The 24,363-nt window shown below is 37.4% G+C and overlaps 1 protein-coding gene across 2 annotated transcripts; it reads left to right on the forward strand.

Annotated features, from left to right (window-relative positions):
• Nucleotides 1-7,725: 7,725 nt before the first annotated feature.
• On the forward strand, nucleotides 7,726-23,703 carry LOC145693952 (uncharacterized). Of its 2 annotated transcripts, none has more exons than XM_081770110.1 (2): nucleotides 7,726-8,143; nucleotides 23,552-23,703. In XM_081770110.1, exons 1-2 carry the CDS (start codon nucleotides 7,778-7,780, stop codon nucleotides 23,567-23,569), a joined length of 384 nt encoding a protein of 127 aa, XP_081626236.1. In that variant the 5' UTR covers nucleotides 7,726-7,777; the 3' UTR covers nucleotides 23,570-23,703. The 2 variants fall into 2 exon arrangements, with proteins under 2 accessions (XP_081626236.1, XP_081626238.1); XM_081770112.1 differs by lacking the exon at nucleotides 7,726-8,143 and adding an exon at nucleotides 14,938-15,277.
• Nucleotides 23,704-24,363: the final 660 nt, after the last annotated feature.

Raw genomic sequence — 24,363 nt, forward strand, 5'->3', positions numbered from 1 at the left:
GGGTACTTGAAATTGGAATACAAACGTGAAATTCGGTGTGCTTCAACGGTTTCGTTAGTATTACCAAAGTAAGTCAATAAAAATAAAAATTTCCTACTGTAGAGTGGTTTTATGGCGAACAGAAAAACCTTTTTCATGTTATTTATATTGGATGTCTTCTACACCCCAAAATGTTTAGGCACTTCCGGCAGGATTAGAATGATGAAATTTGGCACCATTGTAGCCTCCCGGGACTAACCTACAGGAAAATTGCTAAAGTGAATATTTTTAATTTTTAAGGAGTCTAAAGGGAGATGATGAAATTCCCATGTTATTTAATTAGGCGTTTTCCTGGAATAAAAATCTTATCTTTTAGATACTTGAAATAGGAAAAGAAACTTGAAATTTGGGAATTGTGAGCTTAAGAGGTGTGAGAAAATAGGCCGAGCAAAGGCGAGGGTGTGGGGCGAATCCCCAGGTGGGCAAATTCAGGAAATATGAAGAGCAAATGCACGAAATTCACTGTTGATGAAAAGGCTGATACGTAAGAGATTCGCACACTGTTCACAGATAGAGATACGAAGCATCAAGAACATTTTTACATAACGACTGTGGTAACCATAATATAACTCGTGGTACCAATATATTTACGAAATCGGTTACATTTTGCTGCTAGTCTCAAATAAATTAGAACAATTGGATTTCTAATTTCTTCGAAAACTTCATTAATTTTAAATATTCTCACCTATACATTATCTTACTTATCAAATTAATTTCAATATCTATTTAATACCAATTACTACAATAAAGCAAAAACCATCACCCAAAAAAGAAAAAAAAATTTTGGCTTTCCTTGTTTGGGTTTCCAACCACGAAATTTACTTCAGTATGTACGTGTCTTAGCCCACGTTTTTAAAAGGTAACTGATTCACAGAACGTGCCTCATTAACTTGCTTAACTACTTATAACTAGCTTTCACATATTTTACTTGCACAATTAGAAAAAATGTATGTGGAGTACGTAAAAACGTACGTTACATGTGTAAATCTTGTAGTTTTTGGACTTAACGTACACTAAACGTATAACTGGAAAAGTATATTTTAAACATACTTTCAGTATAAGTGTTCCGAATAAACGTACTTTCCGCACGAACGAAAGAACTGCATGTAAGCGATCAGGATACAGATGGCCGTATGTAACTTATAGCTGACGTACGTAATGTACGGAAAACTGTTAGATGTCAGACATCCTGCAACGACATTGTGTAACATCTAAGCGGGCAGTACGTATGTGGCATATGCATAACGTATGTTAAGTATTGGTTTCTGTAGTAAACATAAGGATCCCGTATATTTGTACACCATACCACTGTCCGGATAACGGATTTTTCTCAGTGACCTTAGCTCGTTTTTCTACTAAACTAGAACGACAGGGACACAAACACAGAAACATCGAGGAGAGTTAAGATTCCAAAGGCTCTTCCACCGGGAATCGAACCCAGGACCCCATACACTAAAGGCGCACGTGGTAGCCAATAGACGAGCAAGAAGGGCACCAACTCGACCACTCGGACGATTGACATTATCAGTATGCACATGATGTGTTCAATAATGGAATCGTTCCCGATTTCTAATTGTAAGGACAGTTTTCTTTGCCGATGAAAAATTTTCCATACGAAATTCCTCGAATTTCATTGTCAAGCCGTTATAGGGCACCTTCATGGAGTCGCATCTTTATCACATTCAGAAGTACATAATGGCTATGGACAGTTTTTCGCCCATAAAAATTCCCATAGTACATTCCTTAAATTTAGAACCTTTTACTTACACAAGTCATTACGCAAGGTAGGTACCATTATGCAGAGTTTCAATTCTCTATCTCATTTGGAAGCACCGAATTAATGATGAGTGAGTAAATGAACCGATTTCTGTTTGAGTAAGGAAAGTTTTTCGCCCATAGAAAGTTCCATAGCACATTCCTTCAATTTCGGATATTTTTCATATTCAAGCCATTATAAGCTACCTTCGTGTAGACATTCACATCTTCATCTCAGTGGGAAGTACCTAATGGCTACGGACAATTTTTCGCCTATAAAAAATTTCCCATAGCACATTCGTAACATTTCGGACTTTTTCCATACTCAGGTCATTATAAGATACCTTTATGCAGAGTTTCAAGTCTTATCTCATTGGGAAGTGCCTAATCAATGCTATGAGTGAACTGATTTCTGCTTGGCTAAGGACAGTTTTTTTGCCTATAAAACTTTCCCATAGGACATTCCTAAAATTTCGGACTTTTTCCATACTCAAGTCATTATAGGGTACCTTTATGCAAAGTTTCACGTTTCTGTCTCATTGGGAAGTACCTAATCAATTTGATGAGTCAGTGAGTGAAACGATTTTTTTCCTGACTAAGGACAGTTTTTTGCCCATAAAAATTTCCCATAGCACATTTCTCAGGTTTCGGACTTTTTCCATACTCAAGTCATTATAGGGTACCTTTACGCAAACTTGAACGTTTCTATCTCATTGCGAAGTACCTAATCAATATGATGAGTGAGTGAGTGAATCGATTTCTTGCTTGGCTAAGGACAATTTTTTGCCTATAAAAACTTTCCCATAGAACAGTGTTTCTCAAAAGAACAGTGTGGGTCGCGACCCATTGGTGTGTCGCGAACCCTTTTTTTAGTGGGTCACGAAAAGTTTTTTCCTTTTAATTGTGAAAATGTGTGACTCAAGACATTATAAAGTACCTTTGTACAGAGTTTCACGTCTCTGTCTCATTGGGAAGTACCTAATCAACTTGATGAGTGAGTGAGTGAAACGATCCTTTTCTTAGCAAAGGACAATTTTTTGTCTATAAAAAATTTCCCATAGCACATTCCTCAAATTTCGGACTATTTTCCATACTTAAGTTATTATAGGGTACCTTTATGCAAAGTTTCAAGTTTCTATCTTATTGGGAAGTACCTAATCAACTTGATGAGTGAGTGAGTGAATTCATTTTCTTGCTTGGCTAGGGACAATTTTTTGCTATAAAAACTTTCCCATAGGACATTCAAATTTCGGATTTTTCCATACTGAAGTCATTAGGGGGTACCTTTGTGCAAAGTTTCACGTTTCTGTCTCATTGGGAAGTACCTAATCAATTTGATGAGTGAGTGAGTGAAACGATTTTTTTTTCCTGACTAAGGACAGTTTTTTTGCCCATAAAAATTTCCCATAGCACATTTCTCAGGTTTCGGACTTTTTCCATACTCAAGTCATTATAGGGTACCTTTACGCAAACTTGAACGTTTCTATCTCATTGTGAAGTACCTAATCAATATAATGAGTGAGAGAGTGAATCGATTACTTGCTTGGCTAAGGACAGTTTTTTTTAATATAAAAACTTTCCCATAGGACATTCCTTAAATTTCGGACTTTTTCCATACTCAAGTCATTAGGGGTACCATTATGCAAAGTTTCACGTTTCTGTCTCATTGGAAAGTACCTAATCAATTTGATGAGTGAGTGAGTGAAACGACTTTTTTCTTAGCAAAGGACAATTTTTTGCTATAAAAATTTCCCCATAGGACATTCCTTAAATTTCGGACTTTTTCCATACTGAAGTCATTAGGGGGTACCTTTATGCAAAGTTTCACGTTTCTATCTCATTGGGATGTACCTAATCAATTTGATGAGTGAGTGAGTGAATCGATTTCTTGCTTGGCTAGGGACAATTTTTTGCTATAAAAACTTTCCCATAGGACATTCAAATTTCGGATTTTTCCATACTCAAGTCATTATAAGGTATCTTTGTGCAGAGTTACACGTGTGTATCTCATTGGGAAGTACTTAATCAATTTGATGAGGGGTGATTGAAACGATTTTTTGTCCTGGCTAAGGACAGTTTTTTGCCCATAAAAAATTCCCATAGCACATTCCTCAGATTTCGGACTTTTTCCATACTCAAGTTATTAAAGGGCACCTTTACTCAAAGTTTCGCGTCTCTATCTTATTGGGAAGTACCTAATCAACTTGATGAGTGAGTTAGTGAATCGATGCCTTGCTTGGCTAAGGACAGTTTTTTTTAATATAAAAACTTTCCCATAGAACATTCCTCAAATTTCGGACTTTTTCCATACGCAAGTCATTATAAGATACCTTTCTGCAGAGTTTCACATCTCGGTCTTATTGGGAAGTACCTAATCAATTTGATGAGTGAGTGAGTAAAACGATGTTTTTCCTGGCTAAGGACAGTTTTTTGCCCATAAAAAAATGTCTCATAGCACATTCCTCAGATTTCGGACTTTTTCCATACTCAAGTCGTTATAGAGTACCTTTATGCAAAGTTTCACGTCTCTATCTCATTAGAAAGTATCTAATCAATTTGATGAGTGAGTCAGTGAGTCAGTGAGCTTGAAAACTGCATACTTTAGGGGCCCAGTACTCGAATATGGTTGAAGGTGGGAATGTGAAATTTGGTATATGAGTACATCTCTCTGATATCTCCTTAAATTCTAAATTTCATGTTTCTACCCTTAATAGAATCGTTTTTACAAAGCCACGAAATCGGCGATTTTACCCAAAACTCTTGTTCGTGTATAATATGCTTACGGCAGTGCAGGTCAGTTTTCATTTTCTTCGCGGAACTTGGCTGCCATATACTGCCGTACATGTTGATGATTAATGAATAAATACACTGTTAAAATACAATAATAAGTTTCAAATTGACTCCACTTCTGCAAAATGCATAGAGGATGAAGGGACAATAAAAATCCCACGTGGAGCTCCTCCGTGGCTAAGCGGTTAGCGTACGCGCCTTTGGCGTGGGAGTCCCGGGTTCGATTCCCGGCGGGAGCTCATGTGGTTCGGATTCCACGTTAATCAGTAGGTCCACGTCTCATATAGCCTCGCTGCTGAAAGGGACGCTAAACTAAAATCAACTCAACTCAACTCAAAAATCCCACGTGCTGGTCAATCCCTGAAAAACAGGAATCTGTGCCAGGAAAGAAAGTCAGAGTTAGAAGTTGTAAGTGTTAGTGTTGCCTTTTTGTGTTTGGACAGTTGAATGATGTCATCGAATGCGCCAGCAATCTAACAAGTTTCCGTCTTTGAAGAATTATGAATTATTACGTCTGCGAATAATTCTTTTATTCACTGGATCCGTGTTGAACGGAATATAGCCACAGTGATGACATTATAGGGTGTCCCAAAAGGAACTAGACGATTTGTAAAGACAATAACTTTTTAAAGAAATTTATTCTATAAGAAAGGTTGACACAGAAAGCATGGGTTTTCTCTATTATGGCAAGGTAAGACATATTCATGATAATTTGGAATAAAGTCTATGTAGATACTAAAGGTAAAAATCTAAGAAAAAAGGCAAGGCTACGTACAGATAGTGCGTACATTGTTTTATACTATTCTGTTTTAATATTTGTTTTGTATAAAGTTTTCGGTGTATATAAAGTGATTTTATAAAACGCATTAATGTACAGGTAATTTCGTAATTGGTATTGTAACGTAAGTACGTGATAGTAGATTGGTATATTTGTGATAACACGATAATTGTTAAAAATAAAGGATATAAATACAAAAGGAAACGTATTATTATTGAACGGAAGAACCAAATACCAATATTTGAAGTCAATAATTGAAGTATCTGAATTTCAAATAAATTGTTGACTTACCTGAAATAGTAGTCACTGCCCTTTGAGGCAATCCCCGTTGATTGTAGTTCACTTTTGGGAACAGCTGTATGAGTCCTGGAAACTCCTGGCGTACTCGTCTTTAAGGATGACCTTCAGCTGATTCATAACATTAAGTTGGATGTCGGAAATGTCCGAAAATCTCTGACCCGTCAGGGCTGATTTCAACTTGGGAAACAAGAAAATGTCCGGAAGAGATAAGTCTGGTGATCAGAGTGGGTGATTGACAACTCCCTTGTTGGAAAAGAACTATGGCACCAGAAATGCAAGTGTGGCCGGATATTGTCGTGGAGCAGTGTCCAGTCGCCTTGCTAGGTGTACTGCGGGCATATCCGGTTGATCCGTTACAGCATACGCTTCAGTATGTCCACATACGTAGCGACATCGTCCCCTGAGGGAAGATTCTTTATGGATGAGACCTTCAGAGTTGAATACCAAGAGTTATTGTCTTGATGTAGGATCTCTAGCTTCATGCCTTCTTGCTTTTCGGGATGCGGCGGTAGCGCACTTTCACGAACGTGAGCAGTATGATGCCATTCATCGAACTTTCTGAACTAAGGTTGTATATTTCATGGTACGAACACACACACGCTCGTCTGTACTCATAATCCCATGCACTCACCAAGCGCGCCGATCCTGGGGGAGGGGAGCGAGGGGGCCCAGTCCCCCCCAAAGCTCATGTGGCTCCCATGTATTTTTATGAATATATATTTTTATACGTATTTTTATTCTTATATATATATTGTTATGTATATTTTTTTTAACGAATGGGCCTCCTCAAAGTTACAGAGAAATCGGCGCCCTTGGCACTCAGTAGTACTGTTATGTATTTCCTAAACCATTCTGTACTAATCAGAATGATGTGTTCAAAAACTTTTCTTTTCTTATTTTTTTTTTCAACTTTGTGTTTGTTTAGTTCTCATCATATTGCGTAAGACAGGAGAAAAGTGATAGTAACAATAAGAAACCAAAGTTTATTATTGTGGATGTGAAAGAGGAAATCATAACAACAAAGCTAAACGTTATATATTTGCGTAATATATAAACTTTTTTCTGGTTAGAATGGTTTACTTATATTCACATTAATTTTAACGGCGAAACTAATTTCTGTTCGCAAATAGCATTACGGAACAGATTACGTTCGTAACCCAAGAATCCACTGTACTTCTCCTGGTCTTAATATTGATCCTCATGGATGAAAAATGGTAAGGAAAATTCCAGAAACTTTCTTTTATTTTTTTAAATATATGGATGCAGCACCAAATCACTGCCTTAATTCCTCTACTAAAGTTGAAACTGGTACTTCGTATTTTATTAATATTGTAAAATTTTTAATTCTAGTCAGGGGTGCACCCACGCAGGAATGGGGCTACCGGGTCCGGACCCCCCCAACAAAAAAGTTTGTAACTCAACATACATAATTGTTAAACATGGAAATGATTGATGTAGCATGAAAATTTGACCTTAACATTCATCTGTACTTTTTCTCTAATGAAAACAATCTAGTCGTATCATTTTTTTTCTGAAAATAAAGGTGGACGTATTTTTCAATTACTTATCGTCTTTTCGGGTGCAGAATAATACCTGTTCAATACTACACATACGTAGGCTTGTAGTATTGAACCGTGGACCCCTCCCAACAAAAATCTCTGCATGTGCTCCTGATTCTAATACCTAGTTTTACAGGGCCTTATGCAGAGTCGTTCCGACGCGTGATTAGTGTCATGCTAAAGAGCGACTAACATATGTTTCCTGCTGTATTCAGGCCTTTAGTATGTCGCTAATCATACATCAAAACGACTCTGCATAAGGCGGACAATGTTTATGTAATCTTTTGTTTGTTGTTGATGATCCATGAATTGCCTCTTTTAGTACTTTAACGAGAGCATTTAATATAAATATATCCGAATTTTATCAAAGAAATCAGGTCTGTTGATAGATAAGTGACACTTTTTCACACAAGAGATAAAATGTTCTTCAATTTTTAAGTAAACTCACACAAAAAATCAAGTTGGTTATTGAGGACACAATTGATACATGAACAGAAGGTGTTGATCAAACAGAACTGTGATACAAGTTCCGTGTAAACTTCTTACAACAAAAATCATGAACAAGATCACAACATCTATTTTCCTTGTTTCAGTCGTTTTACTGTCATTTTGTTCCACGTCTTCTGTTCCTAATATTCGACCTTCATTAAGACAATCTAATTTGGACCAAGGAACACACGCTGATACTGATACCAAAATTGTTGATGAAAATGTGCATACTGAGGGAGGAATATGCAGGCCTACAATTCATCTGAGATACCCAAGAAAGGATAGTTTTTTGCCTACGATTATTAAGCACATTAGTCTTACCACCAGAGAAGAGGATGGAGCTTATACTATTTTGAGTGGAGGAGTCGGACAAACACATGTTGAATTACAATTACACGCTGGGATAGGAAAGCGTGTGGAATACACGGTAGAGGTAAGTAAATTAAATAGGTAGTAAATTATAGTACTATTTAAAAGTAAGGGGACATGGTAGCCCAGCGGTAGAGTGCTTACCTCTAGTGCATGGGGTCCCTGGTTCGATCCCTGGCAAGTAAGTTTGCCGTGGACGTCATCGTGACCATTGGTTTTCTCGGAGTATTTCCGTTTCCTCCCACATTGTCATTCCATCAATTCTTCCATCATCATTCCCTTGCCTTAATAATTTGTTTCCTTTAGCATAAAGGACATAATCATGGGACATATTTCATTTTATTTATTTAACCCATTGCGTTCCAGGCTGATGCCATAAAATACTCTGTTGCAATATACCAGTGACATCCATGTGGATATCATAAAATACTCTCTTGCAAAGTACCAGTGACATCCATGGGGATATCGTAAAATACTCTGTAGCAAAATACCAGTGACATCCATGGGGATGTCATGAAAACTTATCCTTCATTAAGAATCGTATTAATCCTGGAGGTGATGAAATTTTTCAGTGGTTGAAAAGCACGAGTTAGTTCTAGTGTTTCTCCTTAGCTGACAGCACCTTACTCACAGAAAAAAATGTTTTGTCTCAGTAGATGGCAGGCCTAAGGGAAGCATTAAATTACGACACACACTTGTTTATCTTGACGATAAACAATTTGCAACTTCGAGATCGGAAATAATTATATAGATTAAAGCTTTGTCTTTGATCTCCGGTCACTGTTGCCAAACTGAAGCAACATAAAAAGCCTTCAGAACACCAAAATTTTCGTTTTTCATCCTATATGTTTTAAAATGCATTTTTTAAATCAGTAATGTGAATGCTCTCCTCGCGCACGCGTGTGTGTGCGCGATTGTACAAACATTATATTCATTGAACCAGTGTTGGGTAAGTTACTTGTAAAAATGTAACGCGTTACAAGTTACTTTACTTTGTCTTAAAATGTAACGCGTTACTTGCCTCAAAAAAGTAACTGTTACTTTACTTCGAAAGTAACGCGTTACTAACGCGTTACTTTTAGGTCTGAAACTTTGAATACGTGAAAAAAATCTTATTACTTCAGTTTTCCGTACTGCTATTACTACCGCTATTATTATTATTATTATTATTATTATTATTATTATTATTATTATTATTATTATTATTATTATTATTATTATTATTACACTGTATAAACATGAAAGATAGGCGGTTTACATATGAATACTCAAAAAGTAGTTGATTGCCAACCTCGGTAGTCGTGAAGTCTAAAAGTAAAGGACATTGTTCACGAGCTTCTGAATTTGGGTTGAGGGTCTAGGTTGAGTATTCGGGCTCGAGCCAAACGTTGTTAAAAGTTATAGGGCACTGGCCAAATATCTTCAAATCGCTCGGCCCGGGTTTAGAATTGTCAACGACTCGAGCAGATCGGCTCACAGCTCATTCACTATCGACTCAAACCGAGAAGTGAGCTGAGCCAACAACTCACCCAACCGAGTCGATTAGAGCCTTTCGCTCAGTTGAGTCGAACCGAGCAGATGGCTTATCCCAACCAAGCAAGCTCGACCGATGGTTCACCCCAAGCGAGCCGGCTCGAGCCATTGGCTTAGTTAAGCCGAGCCGAGCTAAGCTTGTTATAAAAAAAACTTTTGTAGTCTCGCTGTCGATACGAGACGAGATGCGAGCAGTGTCCCCTCTCGGGAGCAACACTAAAATTATTCCATATTACTGCTTAGCTTACATTTCTCATGGCTTTCGCTTTCCAGTGTAATCAGGCCATGATTTCAAAACGAATTAAAACGAGCGAGCCATTTATCAACTCGACTCGAGAATATTACTTTTGACTCGACTCGAAACTTGACTTGGATTCGAGTCGAGTTTTAGCTTGACTCGCGCCCATCCCTATGCGTTAGAAAAAATGGTTACTTATTATTATTCTGCTAACTAATTATATAATAATAACAATGTTGCTATGTAAAATTAAAAATACAGAATTTAGAGAAACATTACACTACAAGTGATAAAATAAGAACACATGAACTGGGGGTGAATCAAAATTTGCCGATAACTCTAAAATCTATACATGTTTTTAAAGATAGTTGTTCCAAACTCTATAATCAACGGGACTTTAGGATATGCAAAGTGATCTAAAAGAACCCTAATATTACATACCATCAATATTACATCAATAAAGTAGGCCTGCTCATCAGAACACAGTTTATTCATATTAAACCCTTACTGAATGTCGCTAATTATGGCACCCTAGTTGTTGATAAATATTTCCAGCCGGGGCACCACTTTACTTTAAATTCTGTTCACCAGTGGCGTATTTACGATTTTGTTTCGGGGGCCTTTGCTAACTTTCGGGAAGGGGGGCTTTGCCTGAAAATGTGAAAATTCTGCATGATATTTTATATACTTTTCTATAGTAAGAAAGATTTCGGGGGGGCTTAAGCCCGGAAGCCCCACCCTAAATACGCCACTGCTGTTCACCATCATCTTCAGCTTTTAAGAGAAAGTATTCTTTCAAATGTTCGAACGATAAAATATTTCCGTTCTCCATCTTTATAAAAACAACACCATTCAAAGTAAAATAGACTACCAGTACCATTGCACTCGTAGTTCACTCACTGAATGTATTGATTTGGAGCTGCCAAAATCTAAGACAAAATCTTCCAGGTGTTTGCAATCAGTACATGTGATTTCCCTGAGGCTGTCCTTATCTTCCAAAAACAGCATGCGGCACTATATTTTATGTAAATAAACAAATCAAATTGTATCTATGAAAGCCTACCAACGTAAAGTTCGTAAAGCGAAACGGGAAAATGCACATCGAAATTTCCCGTTCCGCCTTGCATTAAGATGAAAAGTGACAACAGGTTTTACATTCAAATTTCATTGCTAGAGGTCATAAGGAGAAACCGGAAAAGGCGAACAGTGCAGGAATCGTCGGTCACTGACATCGTTCATGCTCCATTGTTCCATTCTGAGAAATTCACTTACAGGAAAGAAACATTTGTTTCCGAAAAAAAAAATATATATACATAAATTGTAGTTAATCATCCGAAATGTAACGCGAAAAAAGTAACGCAAACTAGGTACGTTACTTAAAAATTTGTAACGCGTTACCGTTACAGTTACTTTGGAAAAAATGTAACGCGTTACTAGGAAGCGTTACTTAAAAAGTAACGCGTTACAAGTAACGCGTTACTTGCGTTACGTTACTTCCCAAGACTGCATTGAACTAATAACTATACCAATATAACTGTCTAGTCAGTATTTTTAACGGTAAATGAAAACCTGATATTACCGCACGCATATAGGAAAATGACATCTGGAACGCAAGGAATTATAATTAGAACTTAATAGTAAATAATGGTTCAATTTAAAAGTAGAACTTGCTTGTTAGGAATTTGAACGTTTCTTTTCAGTTTTGATACTGAATAAGACTTTGACTTACAGCTTAGTGTAAGATCCGAACCGTATGCACTAATGCGTGAGATCGAAACCAGGTTTTTCACATCGAATGCTTGAATCCTAGTATCTTTAGCAAAGGTGGTGCACAGAGTTCTGGGTTTGATTTCCGGGAGAGGAGTCTTGAAATTTGGATGCATTACGGCGGTTCGGATTCCACCTGTATATTCACGCAGCATACAGAGTTAATACTGAGAGTGACACTAAATTCTAATCCAACTTTTTTTTTTTTGCTAAGAAAGAGCTCGGAAAACAGAAGTGGAAGTGGGAGGTAACCTGGTGGTAGGAAGATTGGTTGATTTGGAGTTTCTGTCCCTTTTCAGTATCGAGGCTGTATGAGACGGCTTTATTAGTTAATCCAAAGAAGTAAGAAAGTGGCTGCGCAAGAGTTCGGCATACTTTCGACGGGTCAATCCAGGGAAATTAAAAAAAAAAAAAAACAGTTTGTAAAGAAAGTACTAAGCTGTCACCGTCCTACAGCTCATTTTTTGCAATTTAAAAGAAACCTTGAGAAAATTGATTTATTTTGAACTTTATTAACCAACCCTCGTATAAACCTAAGTGTTCTAGAAACTCTTTGTCAACGCTTTGGAATGTTTGTTCATCTGTGTTAGTAGACTTCCGTTCGATTTCATAACCATGTATGGACATACGACGCAGAAACAACGACTCTCTTTGTGAACGTTCTCTAACTCCGGAAAATCGGGAAAGTCGCAAAAACATTTTACTTCTCTTCATTGCTCAACGCTGATTTGATTATTTAAAATGGCCGCACTTCTTCGGCCAAGGAGTGTGAACTTGGTAGTATACGTCATCATCGGGGCGCTCGAGCACCTAGAACTTATACACAATAGCTGACTGAACAAAGGGGCAGTTGCTCTGCACCTAATCGACGACACAATCGTCGACGTTCGTTCCAACGCGCTTCTGAGAGCAGCAGTTAGGCTGCCTATACTCACTTTTACTAATAGTCAATGACGTGCACGTAAACGTTCTATAGTAAAACTCAAAGTGACAAAGTTTTTTATCTATATGTGGAAATGATAGTTTGTTGTTCTTCACATCAAAATTTTTATATAAGTGTACTCGTCTAATAATACGGCGACAACTTGGAATTCTCATCGAGGAAGTAGCAGTTAACATTTCAACGTTGGACTTCAACTTCAACAACTACGCATATATTTGAATACAGGACAGAGGGGATGCAACGTCAACAGGCTAGCCGAAGAAACACGTGAGTTATCTATTATATTAAGCCACCACATTATCTGCTATTCAAGCCACCACACCGTTGTGTTACTGATATTGAGTTGTTAACAGTAGATGCATTTGAAACATACATGCTTGTAATATTTGTGCTTATATAGTAACATTACACTCGTTTTACCAAAAGGTTATTTTGTCATTTGTTGTAATATCATATGTGTAACTTAACCAATATTTTATTTACGTTGCTTATGCTTTCATCCGCCATGTTCCCAGTCATCGTGAGTTGAAACCGTAAGCATGGGCAAGTGATCGTATACGTCATGGTGTAACTGGGAATCACAATTAAGAAAAGGGGATATATGAGAAATAAAAGTTGTTCCGAACCACGACGTAAATCACGATTACAAAGCATTAGCGTCCCAATTACCGCTTCGCTGGGTTAAAATAACAAAAATTAGTTATATGTTCCGTTAGTCAGTCACTTTCTACTATTACTGAAGTGCTCTCTTATATGAGTCAGTTTCGATCATTCTTATGTCTTCCCTCCCATCGCCCAAGTTGCGGAACTGAATCGGGATTTAAATGGCATCGGAAGTGTCACTCTTCATCTCAGCGACTTTGAAAACTAAGATTGGATTCGACACTAATATTGGTCATTTTGGATTATTTGTATGTATCTCCCAACTAACCCTCCCCAAAGTTGTGGGGCTGAATTTGGATTTAAACAGCATCAGAAGTGTCACTGTTCTCAGCGACCCCGAAAACTATGGATCCGACACTAATATCGGTCATTTTTGATCGTTTTTGAATATCTTCCTCCCTCCACGCCTCTTAAGTTGCACTGTCAAAGTGATATAATAAAAAAAACATCCCAGTTCCCAAGTCATGTATCTTGAAAATTTAATCGAGATCGAGGTTTGACGGTTTAAGAGTTATTAAGTCACAAAAGACAGTCACTTTCATTTTCATTTTTTAATATATATGTCTCCCCCTTCTCCCTTCCCTACGTTGCACCGTGAAAGTGAAATTATGAAAACCATTTCAAGCTCGAACTTCATCTATGTCGAAAATTTGATCGAGATCGTTCGGGTGGTTCAAGAGTTACTAAGTTTTATTTTCCCCTCCCCTAAGTTCTACCATTAAAGTGAAATTATGAAAACCATTTCAAGCTCGAACTTCATCTATGTCGAAAATTTGATCGAGATCGTTCGGGTGGTTCAAGAGTTACTAAGTTTTATTTTCCCCTCCCCTAAGTTCTACCATTAAAGTGAAATTATGAAAACCATTTCAAGCTCGAACTTCATCTATGTCGAAAATTTGATCGAGATCGATCATGTGGCTCAAAGGACGCCCATGTTGTGGTTTCCAAGGGGGGGGGGAAGCAAGTATAAGCAACGTTTCAAATATAGTTTAAAATTTTGCTGTAACTAATGTAAAAATTCTATTGGGTTTTCGATATTCCGAAGTACAATTTCCTTTTAGGCGGGCGAGCGCCCCACCTTGCCCCCCCTGATGGGCGCCCTTACTCAAGAGTATTTTTTATTTTTATTTATTTTCTATATCGCCTCACTTCCTCCCTCCCCTAAGTTCTACCATCAAACTGAATAAATAATACACTGCCAGGCCCGAAACTCGTCTATATTAAAAATTTAATAAAGATCGGTCGGGTGGTTCAAGAGATTAGAATCACAAATAGTGACTTCAATTTTATAATATAAATAATATCTCATTTACTGTTAGACACCGAAGTGAAATTAATCATTTAATTTAGGTTAAAAAATGCTGGAATAGTGGAAGCATTGGAGAAACCCTTAGATATGATGTTGCAATAATGAATTTAGTTATAAACAACGTTTTCTTATGGCCATCATGCCACAATAACCGATGGACTCTTACGAAAGCACAAATAAATCACAGCAAGGTAGAATCGGAAATTTGGGTCAACAGGAGACAAAACAAATAAATTGCTGACATATCGTTTGATACTTTAAATCATGGGTCAAGCACCACATTTGGCAATAATTCTAAATTACAAGAAAGGAATAAACAAGATAAGAAAGAGATAAGATGTCCTAAATATTTTATTCAAAGTATTATTGAGTATACAGCGTCATTTGACACTGTAGAATCTAGCATATCACAATGTTAAAGTTGCTCCTTGTACTAAGTTTGGTCATTGCAGAACTGCAAGCTACCTTCTTGCGATATGATGGGGATGTAGATATCGGCAGTCACAAAGACAAGGATATAAAGGTCGTTGACAAGGAAATCAGAGGAGGTGGTCATTTGTGTCAGACGTCCGTAACTGCTGAGTACCCAAGTGAAGGTTTACAATACCCTACAAAGATCGTACATCTGAGAATTACAAGAAGGACGAATACCGGGGATTATATTTTGCAAGGAGGTGTAGAAAAGCGAAACGCCACTATTGAATTTTATAGTGGCATGGGAAATGCTTTCGAATACAGTGTAGAAGTAAGTGAATCTCAAATAGTATTAAAAATGTTTATGTTTATACGTTGCTTATTGTGTTACTATATATACAGAGTTAGTCAAAATGTTATACACGCTTTACTGAAAAACAACTTTATACCTAGATTTAATTATACATCATAAGTTTAATAAACATATACGTTATGATAAAGCACAATAAAATTTACTGTACCTGAGTGTTCAGTTACTGAGGGTGCTCAAAGTCGCTTGAAAATTTTCTAAAACCATAGCCGAAGAAAAAGGACAAGTAGCTGAACGAGGTCTTCCGAATATCTCCTTGAACACACAACAAATAACACCATGAGTCTCTAATCTGTCACAAAATCTTGTAATTGTCAAATATGTAGAAGCGTTTGTTTCACACTAACGCCTCTACTAACGTTGAACTTTAGCGACATTTCAAACTTCAGATACCACGTCAAAACTGACTTCCGTTCCTCGATTGCCATTTTGTTCTGGCCATTTTGTTCACTTCACACGTCACAGGCGTTGTAATTGGCCGTACATCCTTCACAGACTAAGACAGTTCGGAATTCAGTTTGTACGATCTACGTTTAATATTCATTGAATTAACAACAGTTCAGCTTGCTTTCTGTCACGCACTTCACTTTCAGCGTGGTCGTGTGCTTATTTGCAGTGATTAACAGAGCGTTTTATGAATGCATAATGTCTTTAGTAAACATCTCCTAGTATAAAACTTCTTAATAGATGTCATCAGCTTCAGTAACAGAATTGTGTTCTCTTCATCTGCTGGTTGCCAGGACACGCTTGCATTTGGGCAAATGAGCGTGCTGATACAACAACCAAGAACACCGCATTGGTGGGTGTTGCACTGAACCACATTCTCCCGTGTTCTGATCTCAGTATCTATTTTCTTCGTTAGATGTGCTCTCACTGGCAAGTGGACTGGAGCCAGGACAATGAAAATTAACTACATTCAGTGAATTTCTTTTGGTAACTGGCAGATGTCACGTTATAATAGCCGAGATTAAATGATCCTGACAGTTTTGCGTATCGAACATTTATCTTACAGATTTGTAATTAGTGTGTAACGGTAATAATCCAAATCGCGATGACCGTATCGTTTTACTGAGTATTGGGCACATTCTTGCAGAACATTTAAGGTATTCGGACCTCAGAGAACGTTTAGGATTATGAGTGCCTAATAACGTTAATCATGTTTTAGGGAATAACCTGGTCTTTAGTGTCTCTATTCTTACCTTTGTTCGTGTGATTGAAATAGTTAAGTGCTCTGAGTGATATTCTTTTTCAGTTTTCACATTATAATTTTCTGTTATTACTATTTTAAGTTATTTTCTTTTGCAATATAATGTATGCCCACCTTACTACTTTCTAATTAGAATAATTTATAAAGGTCACCAAGAAAATTCTGTCGGATTTTTCACCCACCACCTTCGAACATCGATATGTCACGTAAGACGTACCTGGAAGATCAAAAATAGTCTCCATCAGCATCGACGACCTTCTGCCAACGTTCTGGAAGGTTATGGATTCCATCGCGGTAGAACTTAATGGGCCGTGAAGCGAAGAAATTATCAATTGCCTGTTACACCTCTACTTGAGATTTAAACTGGCGTCCTCTAAGGTGATTGTCCAAGGAATGGAACAAGTGATAATCAGACGGTGCAATGTTCGGGGAGTATGGCGGATACAATAGTGTTTCCCATCCATGGCGTAGATGGTGGCCCGGATCATCCTATTCGCGTAGGGCTTAGCGTTGTCCTGTAACAGGAGGACTCCTTTGCGATTCTGAAGTGGTGGCTCCAGAGATTTGAATTTTTTTGAACACGGCTAACTGCTGACAGTACACAGTTGAATTGATACTCTGACCAGTTGGTAGGAGTTCCCGATGCACGATGTCGTGAGAAATCCACCAAACACACAGGAGGACCTTCTTCTGGTGCAGTGCTGGTTTCGGCTGTTTTGGAACCGGTTCCGGGGATGCTAACCAATGGTAACGGCGCCGTGAAGCTTCGTACAGGATCCACGTCTCATCACATGTCAACACCGTGTCAAGAAATGGCTCCTTTCTCAGACGAGACAGCAAAGTAACACAGGTGTCTGCTCACGTTGCTATCTGACCAGGAGTCAAATCATGTGGGACCCAACGACCTAATCTGTAATGCTTCCCAAGTTGATGGAGGTGCTGCCGATTGACTTCCCCACTCACAATGAATTTTAGTGCCAGTTCCTCACATGTCTGGCCACTGTTCACCTCAATTGTTCCCTGAAGATCTTCATTTTGTATAATGGTACAACGGAAGTGTTCAAGCGGGCAGTCGAGGGTGATGCAAAATGTAAGAGGTCTCTGAGGTTTAAAAGAGGCCAAATTTTGAAGCTCGGTTGTAGTTGGTGCAAGCGTATCTAAAATGGACATTGTATAAATTGTATTGTGAGAGAAAGAGAGAGTCCAGGATAAATGGCTTCAGAATTCATGGTGAAACGACATCGGGAAAGATAAATAATGAGCGAAAAGGAAGCCTCAGTGTCAGGGATTGCGGAACATTGAAGATATTTGTCATGATGAACTATACAGCGAAAGTGACTGCGGAACGTATTGTGCACCTGGAACAACCTATTGTGATAATGATAGTCCAGCATCAGTTGAATAAATTTCCAAATCGCTGGTCAGTGTCAACAACACTTTAGCGGAATGTTATTGTTGCTGGAGAATACTCAAGGTGGATTAGTGATTAATGGATACAGGTAATATGGTTTGATGGGTTTTATTTCACTTTTATTCTAACAACAGGTTGTGTTTCTGTATGGTGGGCGCCCAATGAAGTTTATGTTACGAACTGTCTCCTCCCTACCATCAAAAATGGCGGCGATTCTTGGAAACTATGCATCGAATTATCCTGGTATTCCCTAAGTTCTATGATTACCCTAATAAAATGCATTACTGCCTGTGATTACTTGACCTTTTTTGTACTACATGCATATACTGTCCGGATGTTTGTGTCTAATGTCGCAATTTCCTAAGATGCGCCAAGTAACACTTATGGAGCTTTTGAAACGTGGTTTCATGAACATCTGTATGAACTACACTTCATTCTTTTGGCAGTCTAACACTGAGATCTGAACATTATTGAACACGTGCGGTCAGTTCTCGAGTTCAGAATTTGAATATAGAGTAATAAGGGGGGAAGTGAACATACTAAGCATGAAAGTGAAAAAAATGTTATACAGAAATGGTAGCACAGCTGATTGATAGTTATATACTCGTATGAATAAGACAAATCTTCTGCATTCTCAGAAACAAGTATGGTTTATATCGTGTCATATGGTGGAGTAACGTCTACAGAAAGAGATGAATCATACAAGGTAAATTATTCACTTCACCCCACACGAGGGTGTGAAGTGAATATACATATGGGGTGAAGTGGTGAGGAAAAGTGTCATCAACATAATGTAAATTACAAAATATAGACTGCTCTGTAATGAGTATACAGCTAACGAAGAAAACAGACTTGATGTAAAGGTACATCAACTATTGTTATAGAAATGTTTATGAAGCAAATAGACATACCAACCCGAGATCGTCTCCAAAGTACCGTCTCAGGGGTATTTAGTTGTCTGACCTTACAGAAAAGAGTACAATATCTGAGTTCCCGATAGGTCTTGAACCCAAGTTTCTCCTATACAATACTGTGGTTTGAAGCAGTGTTTCTTTGAGAAAAAATGTTCCGGGGGTCAGTGTTTGGTATGTGTTAATATTCGGAGGGGCATACATACACATAATATGAAATTAACAGGACTATTCACATCATCCCAAAATACTGTATGTTAGTCATTCACCCCACCTCGTCGTCTTTTATCAAAACATGTTTTGTAACTCTACGTTCGCAATGTGTGGAGGCACATCTATATTCATGCGTACGTAATAATCGCCTCATACTGCTGTGGAAATATTGGGCACAACACGATTACTTCAGGAAAGAACTGTCCTAGTTTCTTACTGTTCCATATTAAAAGAGTAACAAAAAAGCTTCAAATCTACTCACTTTCCCTGCTGTCCGTGCTCACTGCATTCAATAGTTCGCCCATTTCCTCCGTACACTACATTCTTCGTCAGCCCCAAACTCAATACAGCACACACTGGGCTTTGCAAGGTCAGCACCGATCATGCTTTATTGCCAAATACCATTAACTTTAACTCTATTTACTTCATCCCTATGGCCACTTTCCCCCAAATTACTCTATAGCCTCTCTCATTTTCGCTGAAGGAACAGAGTGCTGAAATGCATAAACAAATACTACAATATCGCTCTGGAAGCTATTCTTAATGATATGCCTCCATTCTGGGACGATTCTTAGCTGTTCTTCAGGCTAGCGGAGTTTCACGTAGGCGTAGCTACAAGGTGTGGCAAATATTTCTGTGCACACTCCCATAAAATGATTTCTTTTTCAGCTGTCATACGTTTTAAAAGTTTGTTATTCATACTGTATTTCTCCAGTTTATTACAATAACATTTAATCTTATTTCTAATACACTTAAAATCCAATGAAATGAGCACGTGAGAATGTTATAGTGAGCGGTGGATGGGTTTGAATTACCTTTGTGCATACCTATTGAAAAAGTTCTGATTAAATGATGTAAACAAGTGTTTCCATTATTTAGACAATTGTTGTATATACCTAGATATAAGAGGGAAATGTGGCTCAATCTCTGATGTAATAATTTGAAATCTTCCGGGTTTTTTAACCACCTGACCAACCTCTGGGTTCATCATTGATACTTTTCTATTTAGTTTGTGAAGATATTTATTGATTTAAATTAAATTAAGAACTGTATCTACGTATTTGTGAATTATCATGTTTTATGTTTGGTGTATTGCAGAGATCGAGTGGGTCAAGTGGGTTAAGATTCATGACTGAGTCAGTGGGTCGTGTGTCAACAGGACGAGACCCACTGCGACCCACCACCCACGTAACCCATTCTCATCCACCGACCCACTCTGAGCCATCAACCCACTCTGCTCAGTGCATTGTAGAAAAAATCTTCTGAACACTGATGGATTTGTCTACGTTTTACTTTCAAGGCCTCCATTTTCCTTTCTTTTTCATTTGAATTTTTTACTTACCTAAGTGGTAAAAGAACTTCAGGTACTTTGGATATTTATATTTGTAATTATCATAATTGCAATAGGACTTACTTCTTGCCTTTCGAAACATAGTCGAATTTTCCATTTTTTTGCCTTTACTTTGGTCTACTTTACTTTGATTTGTGACTTTCAAATTTTATTCTATTTTCCAATGAAAAGAATCAGAAATTCAACAATGAAATAATTATATAGAATAGTTATATATGATAATTAAATTGAAATTCATCGGACTATGGCCCATGTCAAACACTTTACCATTTTATATCGTGAAGGTCAGATCCACTTTATTATAACAGGGCTGTGTTTGAACGATTAAAAGTAGAAATTCAAACTCTGATTAGTGATAATTTCACAGTCTTGTTTTATTACAAGTGTAAACTTTTTAGCAAGTGGAGAGGAGAACATGGATCATGGTTCAAAGTTGATGACGAGTGGGCCAGAGTGGCTCCTGGTAGGTTTTGAGTTGTGGGTCAGTGGGTCATGGGTCACATTTTCACTGATCCACGCCATGTCTAGTGTATTGAATGACTTTATGATATTCTCGATGTAGCTGTGCCGAAATGAAAAAAAAAAAAAAAAAAAAAACAGTAAAAGCTCCTTATTCGCGCTTCCTTCATTCGCGTTTTCACTATTCGCGGATTAAAAAAATGCGACCCAATTCCTATATTCGCGGCTAAAGATTTCTTTATTCGCGGATCTAATCAGAACGTACATACATACATACATAATAAAAAGGATTCCAATAGGTATCCAACCCAATATCCTTTGTAAACGCCGTCAAATGAACTAATAAAATGTAAAATAGACCTTATTACAACTTTGCCTAAAGTATGTTGTTAAATGATATCGCCGCTGTATTGGTTCGGACTTTGACATAAGGCGCCTTCGCCGCGATCGGTGTTTTTGAGAATGTAAACAAACCGAATGAAAGCAACCTTATTAGTCAATGAATAAAATATATTTTTAAATGCCGCCACATTATTAGACGTTCCGTTCTTTGGTAAGAGCCGCTTTGCGTGTTTTATTGTTTCGTCTTTCCATTTGTTACAAAAATTATGATCGAGTAACACGTCTCTACTTCTGTCTTCCTAATTTATACAGTAATGCCAACTAAAAAAAATGAGAAACGAGTTTCGACACGAAAAAAATCTGTGTTACCGCTTAAAGTGAAAATAGAAATGCTTGATTGTTTACGCCTTAAAGACTCGTTTGCATCCATATCACACTCATTCAATGTCAACGAATCAACTGTACGATCGATAAAAAAATCCGAAGATAAAATAAGGTCGTCTGTAGCTTCAACTTCACTGTCAGCGAAAATTGTTCGTGATCCAGCAATAGAAAAAAATGGAAGTGGCGTTATGGATCGAAGATCGCAACCAAAAAAGGGTGCCCCTGAGTAGTCCAATGGTCCGGGAGAAGGCAAAGCGTCTTTACGCTCATTTTAAAGAACCTGATGGTAGTTGTAGTGGTGAATGTACAGATGGAGGATTTCAAGCAACGGAAGGTTGGTTCAATAAATTTAAGGTGAGACAATCATTGCATAACATTAAGATTGTTGGAGAAGCTGCATCTGCAGACACTGCTGCAGCAGAACGATATCCAGAAGAATTTGCAAACTTAGTAGCTGATGGAGGATACAAACCTGAGCAAGTATTTAATGCAGACGAAACTGCACTGTTTTGGAAGAGAATGCCAAACAAAACATTCATTTCTAAAAGCGAAAAGTCTGCTCCTGGATTTAAGGCAGCAAAGAATAGAGTTACACTGCTGCTATGTTCTAATGCATCTGGAGATTGTGTCATTAAACCACTGATGCTTTACAGATCGTCAAATCCTCGGGCTTTAAAAAATCAAAACAAGGACGACCTGCCAGTGTTTTCACGTGCTAATAAGAAAGCGTGGGTTAGAAGCGCTATTTTTTGTGACTGGTTCTGGAATTGTTTCGTTTCTGAAGTTGAAACTTATTTAAAAAAAAAAAAAAAAAAAAAACAGAATTTAGACTTTAAAGCAGTTCTAGTTTTGGACAATGCACCAGGTCATCCTCGCGAACTTGAAATTATGCATCCAAATATAAAAGTGATGTTTTTACCTCCCAACACGACGGCTTTGCTTCAACCTATGGACCAAGGAATAATCCAGGCCTTTAAGCTCTATTACATTAGACGAACCTTCAAAATCGTATTGGATAATATGGAATGTAATCCTGATATGAATGTTATGGAGTGCTGGAAGAAATTTGACATAGCAAAATGCATCGTAAACATAAAAGAATCATTGGAAGAACTGAAGCCACACACATTGAAGTCATGCTGGAAAAAACTGTGGCCTGCTCTGACTGTAGAAAATGACGAAGAATGTGTGCAAATTCAACCTTTGACTGCAAACATAGCCGAAATTGCGAATGGAATAGGACGAGATGGGTTCGAATCCAGTGACATTCAGGAATTGCTTGAATCGCAAGATGAAGATTTGACTGAAACCGACTTGGAGGAAATGTTCAATTCACAACCCATTGAAGAAGAGGCTTCAACAAGCACTGGAAACGTGACATTTAATTTGAAAAATCTTAGTGAAGGTTTAAGAATGGCAAATGAGCTTTGTGATTTCTTTATGAAAATTGATTCGTCTATGGAACGAAGTCTTATTTTTAAGAGGCAAATTGTTAATGCCACTGCTGAGTATCAGTCTGAATTGAAGGAGCTTTTAAAAACTGCCAAGCAAGAAAAAATTACAAAATTCTTCAAACCATTGCCTAAGCCTGAAGATAATAATTAATCAATATGGTCAAAACCTTCAATTACAGTAAATTGATTTTTTTATATATGTATTTGTTTTTTTTTATTTTGTCACCTAGGAACGTATCCCCTATAATTAAATATAAATTACCATTCCCTATTCACGGTTTCTGTATTCGCGGCATATTTATGGAACATATACCCCGCGAATAAAGAGCTTTTACTGTATTGTTATTATTTAGTACTTTTCCGAATAAGGAAATTTTCCGAAATTTTTGAAGAATGAACTCTATATTTTAATGTTGCTGAATAATATCATTGCAACACATCTTATATACGAGTTATGTTTTAGAATGCATTTCTTTGACTAAATTTACGTTTTTTTTTTTCAGATATGGAGAGAAGGCTGATAATAAAGAATCTTTCCGACTGTCAAAATCTTGAGTTAAAGCACTGCACAGATCATTAAATATAATTATAGCCATGTTATTCTGTGTTATTATTTTTATTATTATTGATATTATATGAGTGATCTAAAATAAAATTCTTGACATTTTAGTGTTGTGTACTTCTTTGAATTAATAGAAATTACAACAAGAAGATATTAACTCGTTAGAAGTGAGATATTTGAGTTTCAATATTAGTTTTATTTTTTGCACCATTTACAATTAAGTGATAGTGCTCATTACTGGGTTGAGAATCTAGGGTTGAGAGGGAGAGTAGATCATTTCCAGCAGCTATTTCCAACTGAATGTTCTGTGACATCACATATTATTGCCCCTATTCTCAGAAAACCATACAGAGAGAACAAGGAATAGAGTGGAGTCCAGCGTTGATAAAAACAGGCGTGACAGGCGTAGACAATGATTTTAATATATGCTACTGGTGAGTTCACACTCGCTAGTGCACTACCAACCTATAATAAAACTCTATTCTCTTACACATTCCTTCCCCTCTTTTGCTCTATCTATCCTCTTTCTTACTGTAAAAGCGTGTTCCTACGTCATACATCAGAAAGTTGGAAAGGACGCATGTGCTATTTTGAAAGAGTGTATTGGGTTGGTACGATTGAAATATCCAATGACGTGTCTCATTTCCAAAAGTAAAAGGAAAAAAAGTACATTTAGTTGTACAGTCGGCGACAGAAGTTCTTTCCGCTTGATAAAATTTATTTTGTGAATAATGGTGGTATGGATGAAATGTC

This window comes from Thermobia domestica, chromosome 9 (genome assembly GCF_964235325.1).
Source record: "Thermobia domestica chromosome 9, izTheDome1.hap1.1, whole genome shotgun sequence".
NCBI lineage: Eukaryota > Metazoa > Arthropoda > Insecta > Zygentoma > Lepismatidae > Thermobia > Thermobia domestica.